This window comes from Triturus cristatus, chromosome 7 (assembly GCF_964204655.1).
Source record: "Triturus cristatus chromosome 7, aTriCri1.1, whole genome shotgun sequence".
NCBI classification, from domain to species: domain Eukaryota; kingdom Metazoa; phylum Chordata; class Amphibia; order Caudata; family Salamandridae; genus Triturus; species Triturus cristatus.
Genome location: NC_140590.1, coordinates 393,803,176 through 393,818,374, shown reverse-complemented (window position 1 = coordinate 393,818,374; position 15,199 = coordinate 393,803,176). Strand labels below are relative to the sequence as shown.

At 45.2% G+C, this 15,199-nt stretch overlaps 2 protein-coding genes across 2 annotated transcripts in view; one reads left to right on the top strand and one right to left on the bottom strand.

Moving 5' to 3' along the window:
* The window catches only part of LOC146809769 (nicotinamide N-methyltransferase-like), a 167,275-nt gene extending 166,360 nt beyond the window's left edge, over positions 1-915 (bottom strand). The window contains exon 1 of the mRNA XM_085616618.1: positions 707-915. Within this exon, the coding sequence (XP_085472744.1) occupies positions 707-854 (148 nt within the window). The 5' untranslated portion in view covers positions 855-915. The remainder of the gene's footprint in view (positions 1-706) is intronic.
* Positions 916-1,093: 178 nt separating this feature from the next.
* The window catches only part of LOC146809768 (uncharacterized), a 73,865-nt gene continuing 59,759 nt past the window's right edge, over positions 1,094-15,199 (top strand). Inside the window, exons 1-2 of the mRNA XM_085616619.1 lie at positions 1,094-1,234; positions 1,414-1,538. The gene's annotated coding sequence lies outside the window, so the exon portion shown is untranslated. The remainder of the gene's footprint in view (positions 1,235-1,413; positions 1,539-15,199) is intronic.

Below are 15,199 nucleotides of genomic sequence, written 5' to 3'. Positions count from 1 at the left end.
GTATGTCAGTCACCCGGTACAGCATCACTCAGCGACAACACAGCATCACTCAGTGCCACAAATGCTTCTGACACTTTTTTATTATAACTTTTCAGCAAGCTGCACAGCAGCCACACTTCTCTACAGCACAGCTTGAAGACATTGGCAAAGTCAATAGCTCTGTCTAAACACTTATAAGGCCCCACAGGCGAGACCTATTGGCTATGCCAATGCTTGTTAAGATCTGTGTATCGAGCGAACCCGACTCGAAGGTATCAGAGCGCACCAGTTACGGTGCAAACTATCACATTAATTTTCTTCGGCACGGGAGATTAATTTGCCCAGAATCACAGGATGTTGAGCATTACTGCGCAGACTCGAACCCACTGCCACAGCTTCGAGGTCGACCTAGCCATTAGGCCACATCCTCCCCCCTTTGAAATTATCTTTTTCGTTTCCGTTCTCCGCATCAGTAATGCACTAAAATCATTTCACGGCATTGGTAAAAACGGAAGACAACATTACCATCAAAAGGCTGTGCATAAACGCACTGGAGAACATGCAGAAAAGAACTACTTAACAATACTACCTGCTGTTATTTTCAAATAAAACGATACCCTATGTCCCCGGTGTTGTGTTCAGCATAAACTCAAATTGACAGCTGGTGAAGATAAAAGCATCATAAAAGAATCACAAAAGTGGCAGGCTGCTAAAAACTGCTACATACCTGAACTGAAGATTTTAGTGAGAAATTTGAGAGGATTGTGTATCGAGTCGTCCCTAAAACATGACTCAGCGCCGCAATATTCTTCATATTTTCTTTTTGGATCAAAATGTTTGTCATATAATTCTTTTACTGAATAAACTGATGCCATGCTTGCAACCCCACTAGTCTGTTTCTTGTTTCTGTTGTCTTGCCTCTGTTTCCTTGTCTGCAATACTTTTTCCTCTTCACAGTTTATAAAATAACTGGAGCTAATAAAACATGTTAATTCAGAACCCGTGTTGCATACTAATATTGACATCCTGATCACACCATGTGAGGGATTAATTTCCTCCATTTGCCAGCAGTGTGCTTAACTCTGACTCTCTCTTTTACTATGTGTGTGTGTGTGTGTGTGTGTGGCCTTATCCTGCACTACACATTCACTCTGGCTTCGATGGGATGTTTTAAAGTGCCCTGAATGCCCAGCGCTCTCCAGTTGCAGCAAACAAAGTTTGAACGTGACGTGAAAGACATTTGGGTGCTTAGTGGGTAATGTCACCTTTTGTTTCTTCGTGCATGTTCACCCAGTTTACGTGAATCTGCGAAAAAACGTTTTCAGACGCATGATGCCCGCTGACAGAAGGTCACAGTTCAATGTTACCTGTTTCACTTACACACCATACAGTCTCATCTGCACAGACGATTATTCTGCTTTTCCCTTTCCCTAGACTTTGTGGCTCCCTCTGTCACTGTACCTCACATGAGGTTCAACAGGGAACAGACAGAAACAGAAGGTTATCATAGTGAAGGATTCTAGTATCTCTGGAGTTGTGGTCCTGCGCCTCCAGAAGTGGTGAGTAAGACTGGACTGCTTTGTGTTCCTCTTATGCGAACGTCTTAGCTATCCCAGGAGATTGTTTCTTAGGCTCCTTTTAAAAGCTATGAAATTTAGACAAGCTCATGCTGCACTTATGTATTTGTAGCTTCTGCCCAATGACCATACTCTTTTGTTTTCACCAACTTCCTGAGGGCTGCTTTTAGATGAAGAAGCTCTACATGCGACCGATGGCCGCATGGACTTTGCACAATACACTTAATGAATTATAACTGCAATGATGTTATTTTATAGTATGTTTTTATCTTTTATAGTTGTCCCTACTTCCGAATAAAGATTTATTATTATTACATAGCGTCAGGACAAACACATATTAACCACGTCCAGGACCTCCATTCTGGACTAGCTCCCTTACCTGTATATGGGCTCCTGGACCAGGAGTTGCTTGTGAGGGACTGTTTAGCTGAAAGTTTTTTTCCTAGTGCTCACTGTTGTAGATTCGCCATACTGATTTGGCATGGTGGAGTCAATACTGATATGTGACTTTGAACATCAGCACAAGAATTAGATTGTTTCTGAGCAGTCCCTGCTCCAGGATTTGGGATCTGCGAGGGCCATGAAAAAGCATGGGTGGGCTACTAAGATGAATGGGGTTGTCTCCCAGGTTTCTGAGAACTGGGTCTGGGCATGCTTGACAGCTTTGTATGGAAGTGGGCTGCGTACCATACCTATTACCAGGTTCTGTCTACTCTTTTGAGCTATGTATTTCTAGAGGTTTAAGTTTATAGGCTTGAACTCTCTGCTCGCTCCGCCTTACCCTCCTTTCTCTCTATCTCTCCTTCCTCTCTCTTTACATCACCTTTCTTTGTCTTCATTTGACCCTGTTGTCCAGCTCAAATCACCCTCTACTTCCTTCCACCTCACTCTCTTCACCTCATTCTACTCTCTCTCGCCACCTTATCCACATTGTCTGGCTGTGACCTTCACTTTCTTCTCTTTACCCATATATTTATCTTACCTCACCCTTCTATATTTCTGTCTTACCCTACTTCCACTCTCTCCTGACCTTGCCATCCTCTCACCGTAGTTAAACATACTCTCACTCCACTTCACCCTTCTATTTCCACCTCATCCTTCTTTCTCCACAACACCCTTCTTTCTCCACCCCACTCTTCTCTCTCTACGTCACCCTACTCTCTCTTCCTCACCCTCCTCTCACTCTTGCTCACCCTTGTAACTTTCCTTCTCACTCTACTTCTGACCATCCTCATTTTTAGCACTATCATTCCTGATGCCTCAGCGTTTACCCTCCTGTCTCACTGCTTCGACTTCCCCTCTCTTCACGTCACACTTCTGTCTCTTAACCGCACCCTGGACTCACCTTCTTACTCTCTTCTGTCAGCCTCATCTTTACTGCTGCATCCTATGGGGTACATATTTTGTGTTTGCAAAGGAATGAGGGGTGTGCATGTCCTTATGTTGGTGCCTGGGTCAGGGACATCTTAAGGATTTTGGGGGCCCAGGGCCAAACATATTTTGGGGGCCCCTGTTCAGAACAGCTTTGAATTTATGATCCGATTTGAGTCCGTTTCCCACGCTGTTTCCGCTTCCTCAGCTACGTCAGCGATCCGGTTTGCATCATAGGCATTAGCCTATATATTCCCGATGTAAACAGACGTGCGCAGCTGACAGCGGTAGAATTTAGTGTTTCCTGCCTGCAACTAGGTTTTTAATACTTTTTAAATTGTATATGTGTGGCTATATTACTTTGTGCTTTTTAACAATTTCTCCTACCTTCATGCACTTGCACTTTACTTGATTCTGCTTGCCTAGACCTCCTTAGCTGCTCCGATTCGCATCTCGCTTTTCCTCCAGTCCTGGTCCGCCGCAGCTGATGCGTCGATTGTGTGGAGGGCTGGGCTACTGTCAGGCTCCTCACTTCCGCCCACGCAGTTTCCGCTTCCTCAGCTACGTTAGCGATCCAATTTGCATCATAGGCATTAGCCTATATATTCCCGATGCAAACGGACGCGCCCAGCTTACAGCGGTAGGATTTAGTGTTTCCTGCCCTGCTACTAATTTTTTAATACCTTTTAAATTGTATATGTGTGGCTGAAATTACTCTATATTCCCGATGTAAACAGACGTGCGCAGCTGACAGCGGTAGAATTTAGTGTTTCCTGCCTGCAACTAGGTTTTTAATACTTTTTAAATTGTATATGTGTGGCTATATTACTCTGTGCTTTTTAACAATTTCGCCTATCTACGCGCACTTGCACTTTACTTGATTGTGCTTGCCTACACCTCCTTAGCTGCTCTGATTTGCATCTCACTTTTCCTTCAGTCCCGCTGCGGCTGATATACCGATTGTGCGGAGAGCTGGGGTTACTATCGGGCTCCTCACTTCCGCCCACGCAGTTTCTGCTCCTCAGCTGCGTTAGTGATCCAGTTTGCATCATAGGCATTATCCTATATATTCCCTATGCAAATGGACGCGTGCAGCGAGCGTGCTGCTTGAACGCCGAAGGCGAGCCAAAGGCAAGCCCGTCTGTGCCTGTCAGCATCCCAGAGGTGTCCGGTGCCGGCCACGCTGCCCTGTTCCCATCCGGTGAATTTCTTCCACTATATTACAGTAGGGAAAAACTGCTTAGCCTTAGGCGGCTACCATTTTGTCAGTGCACAGCTGCTGATCTGAGCTTGGAGGTAGACTTGAGATGCAATAAGTGCAACTGGTCTCTCCTCCAGCCCAGGAAAATAGGATCCAAGATCCTCCCACGCAACAATAAGTGTAAAAACAATAAGAAAACAGAAGACTTAAAGGCCAACCTTTTAAATTGTCGCACTATGCAAAAGCATGAACCACACATTTATGACCTACTTTTAGACGAACAGCCTGATCTTTTATTTCTCACTGAGACCTGGCTGTCTGAAGCCTCCAACTCTACTATCACCTCGGCCATCCCTACGGGTTATAAAATCCTTAGGATGGACCGACCGAGTGGGAAGGGGGGCGGTGTCGCCATAATTTGCAATCAAAGGTTAGACTGCTCTCTCATCCCGATGGAAAACATTGAGGTCACAGAGTCCTTAGGCTTCCACTGTACCTTATCCCTTCATCATGGCATAGCTGGTTTTCTGATTTACAGACCTCCCGGTGCAATTGGTAATTTTATTACTACGCTTAATACAGCCACCACCTCCCTGGCCTTAAAATACAACAACTGCCTTATTCTGGGAAATTTCAATACACATATGGACAATGGAAAAGACCCTCAAACAATTTCCTTGTTGGAGACGCTACAGGCCTGCAACATGTTTCCATCTATTTCTTCGGCCACCCATGAGAAGGGCCATACCCTAGACCAAATCTTTCACAACTTTGACATATCAGTAAGCCTACCTCTTCCCATTACCTGGTCTGACCACCTCCTATTAAAATTTGTAATTCCCAACTCTGCCACAGCCCCTTGGGCTTACGCAGGGCATAGGGTCCCTAATTACAGGACGTTCCATAAAATATCCATCCCGATGTTAGCAGAGGCCCTCGTTGTTCCTCACCCGAGTTGTCTGGCTGCCCTGACTCGGACGCCTTCTCAATACATTCATGGCTCCGAACCAACATTGGTGCAGCGATACCGGTTGTTTCCTGCTCCTCAAAGAGGTTGGCCTCACCAGCTCCATGGTTTAACTATTCCCTCAGATCTAGCAAAAGAAATTGTAGGAAAATGGAATGGAAATGGCATAAATCCTATGTACCTGAGGACAGGAAGGTGTATAAATACATCTTAAAAGCTCATTACATTCTCGGGAAGGCAGCCAAGAAAAACTTCTTTCAAACCAAGATAGAAAATTCCCAAAATAACAGTAAGGAAATCTTTAGCATAGTTCAGTGGTTCACAAACTTTTTTCGACCCGTAATTCCCTTGACCCATTGGCCATTGCCCGTGGCTCCCCACTGTTACTTTTTTGGGAGGGTGGGGTGGATATAGGCCCGGCCTCCGGAGTACTTGCATTTCCCTTCCTGAAAATAATTGGGATGAAGGTATTATAATCATATACGCAGGGTGTTTTGTATTACTAAGGGGGCGCCCGTAATAAAATATTCCTAGTTACACTTCTTTGCCCATGGCTTTTTTAGAGTATCCTCTCAAACTTTTTTATCCCACTTACAGAGCTAAATTGTACCACTGTGCATCTAGGCCCCATTGCCAAAGTTTCTGCGCTTGAAGAATATTTGCATGCACTTCCATATCTACCTATGTCATACGTGCCAACAAACCTGTCTCAGCAGGGTGACTCACGATTTTTTAAACCACATACAGCTTTATTTTTGCTGTCTCCTCCCTAAAATTGCCTCCAAATCAATGCAAGTAAAATACATTCCTCAGATTTTTATTTTACATTTTTTTAAACGTCCCTCTTTCTTGCTTCCAAATGTTGACATTATGTTGTATATGGTGTTTTACTTCCCTGTACTCAAGGACAGAGCAGGCCTGTCTGGAAATGTGTGTGTACTGAAAGAAATATGCGATGGAAGTACCTATGATTCAAGTACAAATGTCAATACATTATTATACTTAGTTTGTTCAATAGCCAGGACAACTGTTCTTTCCTGATAACTTGCATTGGTGTAGAATGCACTTGGAAAAAAACAAAACTATTAATGAGTCTAACAAAATAAATCCGGCTTCTTCCACTTACTTTGGGAGTGTTGGAAGTGGGGATCCAGTGAAATATGGAGATCATCTCCCTCGACATGCCATCAATTAAGAGCTATGTTTACAGCTTTGAGCATGTCACTTACAAATCATCAACATCATGTGTTTAAGTCTAATTAGTTTAACTGAAGCCAACTGACCCTTTAACATTAAATGCATTAAAGTGCTTGGTGAGTGGCTCCCCTGGCTAGGTTTGATGGCTCCCCAGGGAGCCACAGCACACAGTTTGGGAACCACTGGCATAGTTAAATCCTTTACCGCCCCGAAAGCCGGCACAAAGGAAGGGCCACGCACGGAAGAATGGTCTAAACAAATAGCTCAATTCTCCGGCAAAAAGATCTCTGTGATCCAACAAGCCTTCACTAACATCTCAGAGGAAGAACTGACCTTTTACCTTAGTTCTAATAGCAAATTTCACTTATTGGATCCTCCATCTTTACTAGCTTTCCCTGAGTTTCAGCTTGAAGAGTCACTGACCCTTTTCCAAAGCATTACGTCTGGCTCTCTTACCGACCCATGTCCAGCAAATATCCTGAACCTATTAGCTCCCACCATAAACCCCACGGTAAAACAGCTCTTTAATGCTTCCCTCTCCTCAGGCAACATGCCGAAATTATGGAAGAATGCTAAGATTCTTCCACTGATAAAAGAGGCTAATGCCAAACCAACGGACCCTGCCAACTACAGGCCAATCTCCCTTCTTCCGGCCCTCTCCAAAGTATTAGAGAAGCATGTAAACGAGGCCCTCCAAAAACACATTGAAGATGGGAAGCTCCTTCTTGAGTCCCAATCCGGTTTTAGGGCTAACTACAGTACGGAGTCCACTCTGCTGGAAGTGACTGAATTTCTCAAGGGTAAGCTGGCCCAGGGAAGCAAGACTGTTCTGATACTGCTCGATCTGTCAGCGGCCTTCAACACGGTCCCACATGAGAGGCTCCTGGAGAGACGTGCTAATATCGGCCTGGAGGGACCGCCTTAACATGGATTTCATCCTTCTCGGCAAATAGATCTCGGGACATCTGGCTCCCCCCTTTCTCATCCCCGGTTCCAGTCATGAATGTAGGTGTCCCTCAGGGCTCCATTCTTAGTCCTCCCCTTTTTAATATATATCTACCTGAGCAACAAAACAAAACTAAACATCAACGCTGGGCCTGTTTCTACTCCGGTCTGCCCACTGTTCCAAGATTATATCTTCTGAGGTTAATGACTGGACTTGTAATTAGGTGGCTATTTTCTCAACCATTATTTTGTTGCCTGTCACTTGAGCAGAATGTATTTTAAGGGGAGCAAAGAGGAAATATGCAACTAATGTAAGTGCCTCAAAATCGAACTTTACCTCCTAAACAGTGACCGGCATGCTTTCTCTTCTTTCCCATTGTCCTGTCTCCCACTAGTCTCTCCCACTCTCCCTCCCATTACCTCCTCTTTACCCATCACCCTTTGGGTCAATCAATCCTCCTTCTTATTCTACCCGTATCCTCCAGTCTCTTCATAATCCTTCTCTGGCCCCTCACCCAACACTAATCATTTGCTCATGACCCTCTTATATGACCACCTTCCTTTCGCATCATTTCCTTCCTTCACAAGTGTCCCTCATCCTCCCCATACACCTTTCAGTATTCCTCTTCTTCTGCTCATCTCTTATTGGCCCAACTCAGTACTGGCTTACCCATCCCCATTCCTATCATCACTCATTTGTCTCATCAATACCTTGCTACATCCATCCTACTCAGGCTCCTTTTTCATCTTCCTTCATCCACCTCTCAAACTAGCTTCTTCATCTTCTCTACTTTATGATGCTCAACATGCCTACTCCTCATTAATCAACCCTCTTTGAAATATTTCTCCTCTTCCCTTTTAATCACTTCTTTACTTTCGCTTCATCCATCTGTTTTCTTACCTTATTTTTAACTTATCCTTCCTTTTCTGCTTTCCTATTAATCTTTTCTATCCTCACACTTTCCTCTAATCATCCTACACCTTTCATCTCTGTACCCCATCACCTTTTCCTCTTGTCAAGATTATAGAATCTATGATCGTTTTTGGAGACATACAGCCTCATGCATCAAGCCAAAATCCAGTCGGTAAAATACCGATTCCTTATTAGCTCCCGGTAGCGATTCAAAAATACCCAATCCCAATGCATCAACCCAAAAGCAAAAATCGCTATTTAAGGAATCCTTAAATAGCGATTCTTTAAATAGGGATTCCTTAAATAGCGATTCTTTAAATAGGGATTCCTTAAATAGCGATTCCTTAAATAGCGATTGCATTTAAGGAATCCCAAAGTGAGATTCCTTAAATGCAATGCATCAAAGTTAAAAAATTAGCGATTTCGCTAATAGGGGGAGCAAATTACCATGAAGTTGAACTGCATGGTAATTTGCTAAAACTTTGAAAAAAGCACTTTTGTGCATTTTTCAAAGTTTCATGTTGCTTACACACATGCCCTTAGAGCATGTGTGTGTGCAACATATGTGCACATATCAATTTCAGGGGTGCTATAGGGTGTCATTTTGACACCCTTGCACCCTTGAAATTGCATGAGCAATTTGCGAGAACCTACTGGTACTCGCTATTTGCTCATGCAATCTCCAAATCATTCCTATGGGCCTGGAGGCCCATAGGAATGATTGGGACGGCATTCCTTAATTGCTACTCGCTATTTGCTAGTCGCAATTAAGGAAAGTTAAGGAATCGCTATTTGAATAGCGATTCCTACATGCATAGCCTTTTGCTATTCCTTATTAGCGAATCCTTATTTTTCGCTAATAAGGAATCGCAAATGGGATTGTTGATGCATATGCCCCAAAGTTATTAAGGTGGGTGTGGGCTTTTCAGGACACTACCACTTCAACAGCTATGAGTTAGTCTTTAGCTAACATCATTAATGTTATAAGTGAGTTAAGCAGTCTACCTTTCAATACAATCTTTATTTCGGTTTAGTTTAAACCATAAAAGATACACAGTAACACACCATAATGATAAAAAACATACAAAAGAATTGTGCATTTCGAAGGTACCACTTTAGACCATTTGCATACAAGAAAAGAAAAAAGAAAAAGATCACAATTTAAATACAAAATTCTAAAAACAGAAGAGAATAAAAGAAACCGATCATCTATTTGACATTTTTAAAATATCATAAATAGATAAGGTGACTGTCTATACATCTTTTAAGTGCAGCTTCCTGGTAGGAATTTAATCAAAAAGTGCAAATGCTTTGAGTGCAACAAATATAACTAACATGACATTTCTCATAGTCTATCATTGATTTATAAAGTGCAAGTGCAAGGCTAATTGAGAACAAAATTCCAAATACACATGTACATAAGGTCACAAAAATTTCAAGCCTACCTTTACTCTTATTATACCCACAGCAAACAGTTATCTACTGCCACTGAAAACATTTTTTTGAGAAGTGTCAGTTTTCAGTATTCTTTCTGCCTCAAGACAGGACCAAATGCCATATTTAGACAAATGGGTTTGATCCATTTCTTCCTAGGTTTAGCATAAGCAGGGCAAAATAATAATACGTGTAGGTCATTTTTCTCGAGTATCAGATTGGCATAATACACAACACTCACTATTGTTCTCCCCTTGTTTATGGACCCATTTGGATGTGTTTGAGTTGGTTTGCAGAACACCATATCGAAATTTCATATATAGTGATTATGCTAACTGTGGCTGCACTTCATCCAGAAATGGCTCAAAATTCGAAGTTGGCTTCATAAGAAGAAACTGAGTTGTTAGTGTACCAGTAGCAGAATTATGGGACACACTATCTTGTGTACACCCAAAAGGTGGATTTTAATATTTTCTTAGAAGCAAGTGTTAGTTGAGTGGGTTCTTCCCAAAAGTGCTTCAGCCCTGGTTTACAAAACCAACAAAAAACATGCTTGAGCCACTAAAGACTCATACTTTGATCAAACCTTAGAATTTCGTCCAGGCCATCTTTATAGTGGGCCAGTTCTGTTGTAGACCACAGTCGCACCCAAAACAATAATGGTCTCATTATGGCTTTATTATCTGTACGTTTAATGTTTAGATCCATAACAATAGGGATTAGAGGTGTGCGCATTGGGAGAAATAATAGCTTCCTGAAAAATGTATTTTCTCCTACCGCGAAGGTATTCTTACATGAGGGCCCCCATAATTCCGCTCCATAAAGGGATGCCAATTGTGCCCTGTACTTGTATACCTCAAGGGCAGGGGATAGTGCCTTAGAAGTACCACCCTCGTGTTTCTTTACTATCGTTGGTGAATTTTGGAGCAAGACAGTCTTGCTTTTCTCCAATTGCGGTTTACAGATCATTTTGGTATCCAAGGTTATGCTTAAATAATTGAAATTGTGCACATATTCTAGCTTCTGATTTTTAACCCTTAAATTCTTTTTAAAAGATTATGTGGGTTAACTGTCATGTATTTTGTTTTGCTAGAATTTCTTTCTAGGCCCTTAGTATCACAGTATGTGCTGAAAGAGTCTTTTAGACATTGTAAACCTTTTGGGGTTTGAGATATTAAAATAGTGTCATCTGCAAATAAAAGGGCTGGTACTGGCGCCCCCCCGAACTACAATTATTTATTTCTGAACAACATTATATGTTGTTCAGAAATTATCAATGTTTTTACAGTAAAGGACATGAATAAAGGGCTCAATGGGGACTCGTTTCAATGTCCGTTTGAAATTGCTATCGGGTCTGAGACCTGGAGAGACCTGGCCCAACTTTAATGCTATAAGCAGGGCCACTAGATTTCAGCGACTCTGCCACTGCAGTGTATTCCACATAAATATGGATTTGCCACATTTGTTACATAATCCATCACCTGCTGCAGAATTTGCAGGTTTTAGCTCAAACGGTTTAAAAGTTCCTAATAAAGCATCAACGTGTGTTGCTGCATCGTGGAAGGGCCTAAGCAAAGTTTGACGGGTCACCTTTCAGCAGCCTATAGCTGTATTTCGATGTTAATGTGTCACTATTTAGGTATAACCTTCTCCAGGACAGGACAGCGTCCCTTGACCCTACCTTCAGGCAGGTCACTCCCCGCGCCGCGCAGCTCCACCAGACTGCGCCTCTGTTCCTGTTCCGCCCGCTGCTACTCGTTCTGTGAGTTCGAGGCCCGCCTCCACCCGCAGGCTTCCACCTGCGCCTCATCCCTGGTGGCCAGTGGGCCTTAGGTTTGTTGTTGCCACTGTTTCTTGTGCCCCCAATCTCCCTGTGACCGATTGTATTTGTGCCCCCATCTGTACTGTGACCGTTTGCTTGTGACCTTATTGCCTCTGTTTGAGCCGTTTTTTCCGCTGCCTTGCCTTAGGCTTGTTCTCTTTTCCCGCTCGTTACCGCTGCTGCGTCCCTGCGGCCCCGCTCCCCCCACCCCCTTTGGCTCCCTCCCAGCTGCTCCTCCCTCCCACCTCCCATTCTTATGGCTAGCCGCCTCGCGGCCGCTCAGCTGGCGCGCCGCTGGCGCGCCAAAGGCAAGCCCGTCTGCGCCCATCCACGCCTGGACCGCGCCCAGCGCCAGAACCCCTGGACCCCGAAGCCACCACAACACCAGACTGCACTACGACTCCAGCACCCTCCACTCACTCAACCCTGGATGATATCACGCCTGCTACCATGCCACCCCAAAGCGCACCCAAGGACCCTTCACCTGCCGGAACTGCAGCTACACCAGCATCCGGCCCGCCAAACCACCAACCAGAGAGCCCAACCACCTCCGATGCATCCTCCTCAACACCCGCTCCGCTCGCAGGTGCGCCGTCGAACTCTGGGACCTCCTGGACCACTCGCCCACGTTGCACGACAACACTACCTCAACATCATCTCCTACGCTGACGACACTCAGCTGATCATATCCCTCACCGAAGACCCCCACACCGCTAAAGCCAACCAACACAGAGGAATGAAGGCCGTCGCCGAATGGATGAAGCACAGCAGGCTGAAGCTGAATTCTGACAAGACAGAGGTCCTCATCCTCGGCCGCACCCCATCAGCCTGGGACGACTCCTGGTGGCCAACATCGCTAGGAACAGCCCCAGAACCCAGCGACCACGCACGCAACCTGGGGGTCATCCTCGACTCCGCCCTCTCCATGGCCAAGCAACTCAACGCCGTCTCCGCGTCCTGCTTCAACACCCTCCAAATGCTCCTCAGGATCTTCAAATGGATCCCCTCCGACACAAGAAAAACTGTCACCCAGGCCCTCGTCACCAGCAGACTGGACTACGGGAACGCCCTCTACGCAGGAACAACAACCAAGCTCATGAGATGCTGCAACGCATCCAGAACGCCTCAGCACGACTGATCCTTGACGTCCCCCGACGCAGTCACATCACACCCCACCTGAGAGGCCTGTACTGGCTCCCCATCAACAAGAGGATCACCCTCAAACTCCTCATCCACGCACACAATGCCCTACACAATGCCGGACAAGCATACCTCAATGACCGACTCAGCTTCTACACCCCCACCCGCAGCCTCCGCTCTGTCAACCTCGCCCTCGCCACAGTCCCACGCATCCAGAAAACCACCGGCGGCGGCAGATCCTTCTCCCACCTCGCCGCCAAGACCTGGAACACTCTCCCTACCGACCTACGACAGACCCAGGACCTGCTTGCCTTCAGAAGACTTCTCAAGACCTGGCTCTTCGATCAGTAGCAGCACCCCCCAGCGCCTTGAAACCCTCACGGGTATGTAGCACGCTTTACAAATGTTATGATTGATTGATTGAGTATAGAAATGTGAAAATACCATCCTAAAATGCGCAACATTACATAGAGTAATTTGCCTTTTCCTGTGCATTTTGTGGTTGACTTCAGTGGATCTGAACTGTACATATGTTGAACACTCCTAAATATAACATAATAATTTACAGGTCCTCTGGTTTGTCACTTGCTGTTCTGTGTGAAACATGTTACGCTTAAACTTCACCTCGTATACCACAAGGCAACATTTAAGCTAAAGGGGTATAAGGTGAAAACTCAGTACGTCCTCTAGATGGCAGGCAAGCACAGCTTTCATTCCAAAAGCTCCTATTTAAGTTGATGAATCATGACTTGTGGCACAAAAGCTAGGAATTCACGAAGGAATGTGTGATAGGAAAAATGAGAAAGTAGAAAATTCAAGCACTCAAGGAGAACCTTTTGACAAAGCAATACCGAGGTTCTATATCAAATAGTCTACTTGTATCATATTCCTGACAGAGAGGTGGGAGAGACCCAGCAGTGTCTGTTTCTACTGCATAGGTTCAAGAAGTAATACACTTTCAGAGGGGTATGACCCAGACGACGGTACGTGCCAACAAGAGCAGGCCAAGCTCCAGGTCAATTATTGTTGACAGGGGTGAACATGCCTGTGGTACTGATTTCAGCATCAATGAATGATGTCTACATGCCCTTCAGCTGTTGGTGAGAATGGCAGAAGTTGTTTTTGCTGCTAAGTGAACACACACACCAGACGACCCGGGCAGTGACATAACGAAAGTTGAGCCCCCCCCCCTGTAAAGTACATGGAGGGGCCCTCGCATTTATTCCGGAGCACTCAGCCCCCCCCCCCCCCCCCCACACCCCCCACCGCACTGCAGGGTCTGTGGAGGCTTGTGTTACGCCACTGGACCCGAATCTTGTTAGTGTTCCGCCAGTAGATTCTCATCACAGGTCTGAAAGTGCGTCAGAACTGGGGATGGGCCAGGCACACAGGAGCCGGAGCTAAGGTATATATAGCCTGGCAGGAGCTCTGAGTATGGGCTGTCTCGTCTCAATCACAGCCTGCGCTGCAGCAAACCATGCTCTCCATGTTGTGTGTGGTAAATCACTGCCCCTTACCTCCACAGAGGGCAGTTTCGCAATGAGGAGTGGTGGGAAATGCAGGCCCCTAAAAAAAACAACCCTTTCCAGGTTTTGAAGACATCAGCACAAGATATATGTACACAAACAAATAACCTGAATCAGACTCATTTATTTAGAGTGATTATCCTATAAATGTTACATGGAACAAGTCCCCCTGGGCCTAGACTGGACAGCCATTGCCTTGATAACATGGAGAGTAAAAACATGGACGAAAGACCACACGTAATGAGGGATTTGACCCCTGAAGATAGATGGAATGTTACAGCTGATAACAATGGCTGTTATTTTAAGGGCCCATATATTAAATGGTATCACAATGTCTCTCAAATCCCAGTGGGACCTCATATAACAAAGAGATGCTCTGGAACTCTCATTGTAGGCAATGGGGCTTGGGTAGAGAGAATTGGCTTTCTGTTTTTGTGCTGTCTTCTTCACACTGGATGACCTCCGTAAGAGTGTACTACAAGTATTTTGTGCCAAAATAATGGTCAGGATTACGGGATGGAAACCTGGACCAAACGCAGCTCCGGACCGGACTTCGTCATCACCATCCTCAAAGGCTAAAAAAATCACCAGCAGGGACCGCACCGACTGACAAGGAGGAGGCATCGCCATCATCCACAAGAAAAACCTCTGACGGACCATGCACTCAAACGACCCAACTACAAACATGGAACATATCCACTTCCAGATCCAGCCCAGCCCCAAGACCTCCCTCCACGGCACGCTTGTCTACAGGCCCCCCGGCCCCGCCCGCCATTTAGCGACACCATCGTAGACCTCATCACACCCCAGGCTGCCACAGTCCTTTCAGGTCTCAGTATCTCTCACAGGCGCGCAGGTGCATCTCCACACGCTCGTCAGCTCCATGGCTCAAGGGACCCTTTTCAAACAAGAAAGGGGTGGGAGCACACCGCTTCACCTCCCAGCACAGTTCACCCCTTAGTATTATGGCAAATGCAGTCACTTTAAATGCTTACTTGTATTGTCAGGGATTTCCATTGCCAATTCCCTTTCCCATTGTTATACATAAGCATGTGTTTTGGAGGAGTCATCTGTAAAATGGACCGGTAAAGCCACAATATGCCTTTGCAGTGCATATTTTAGAGATT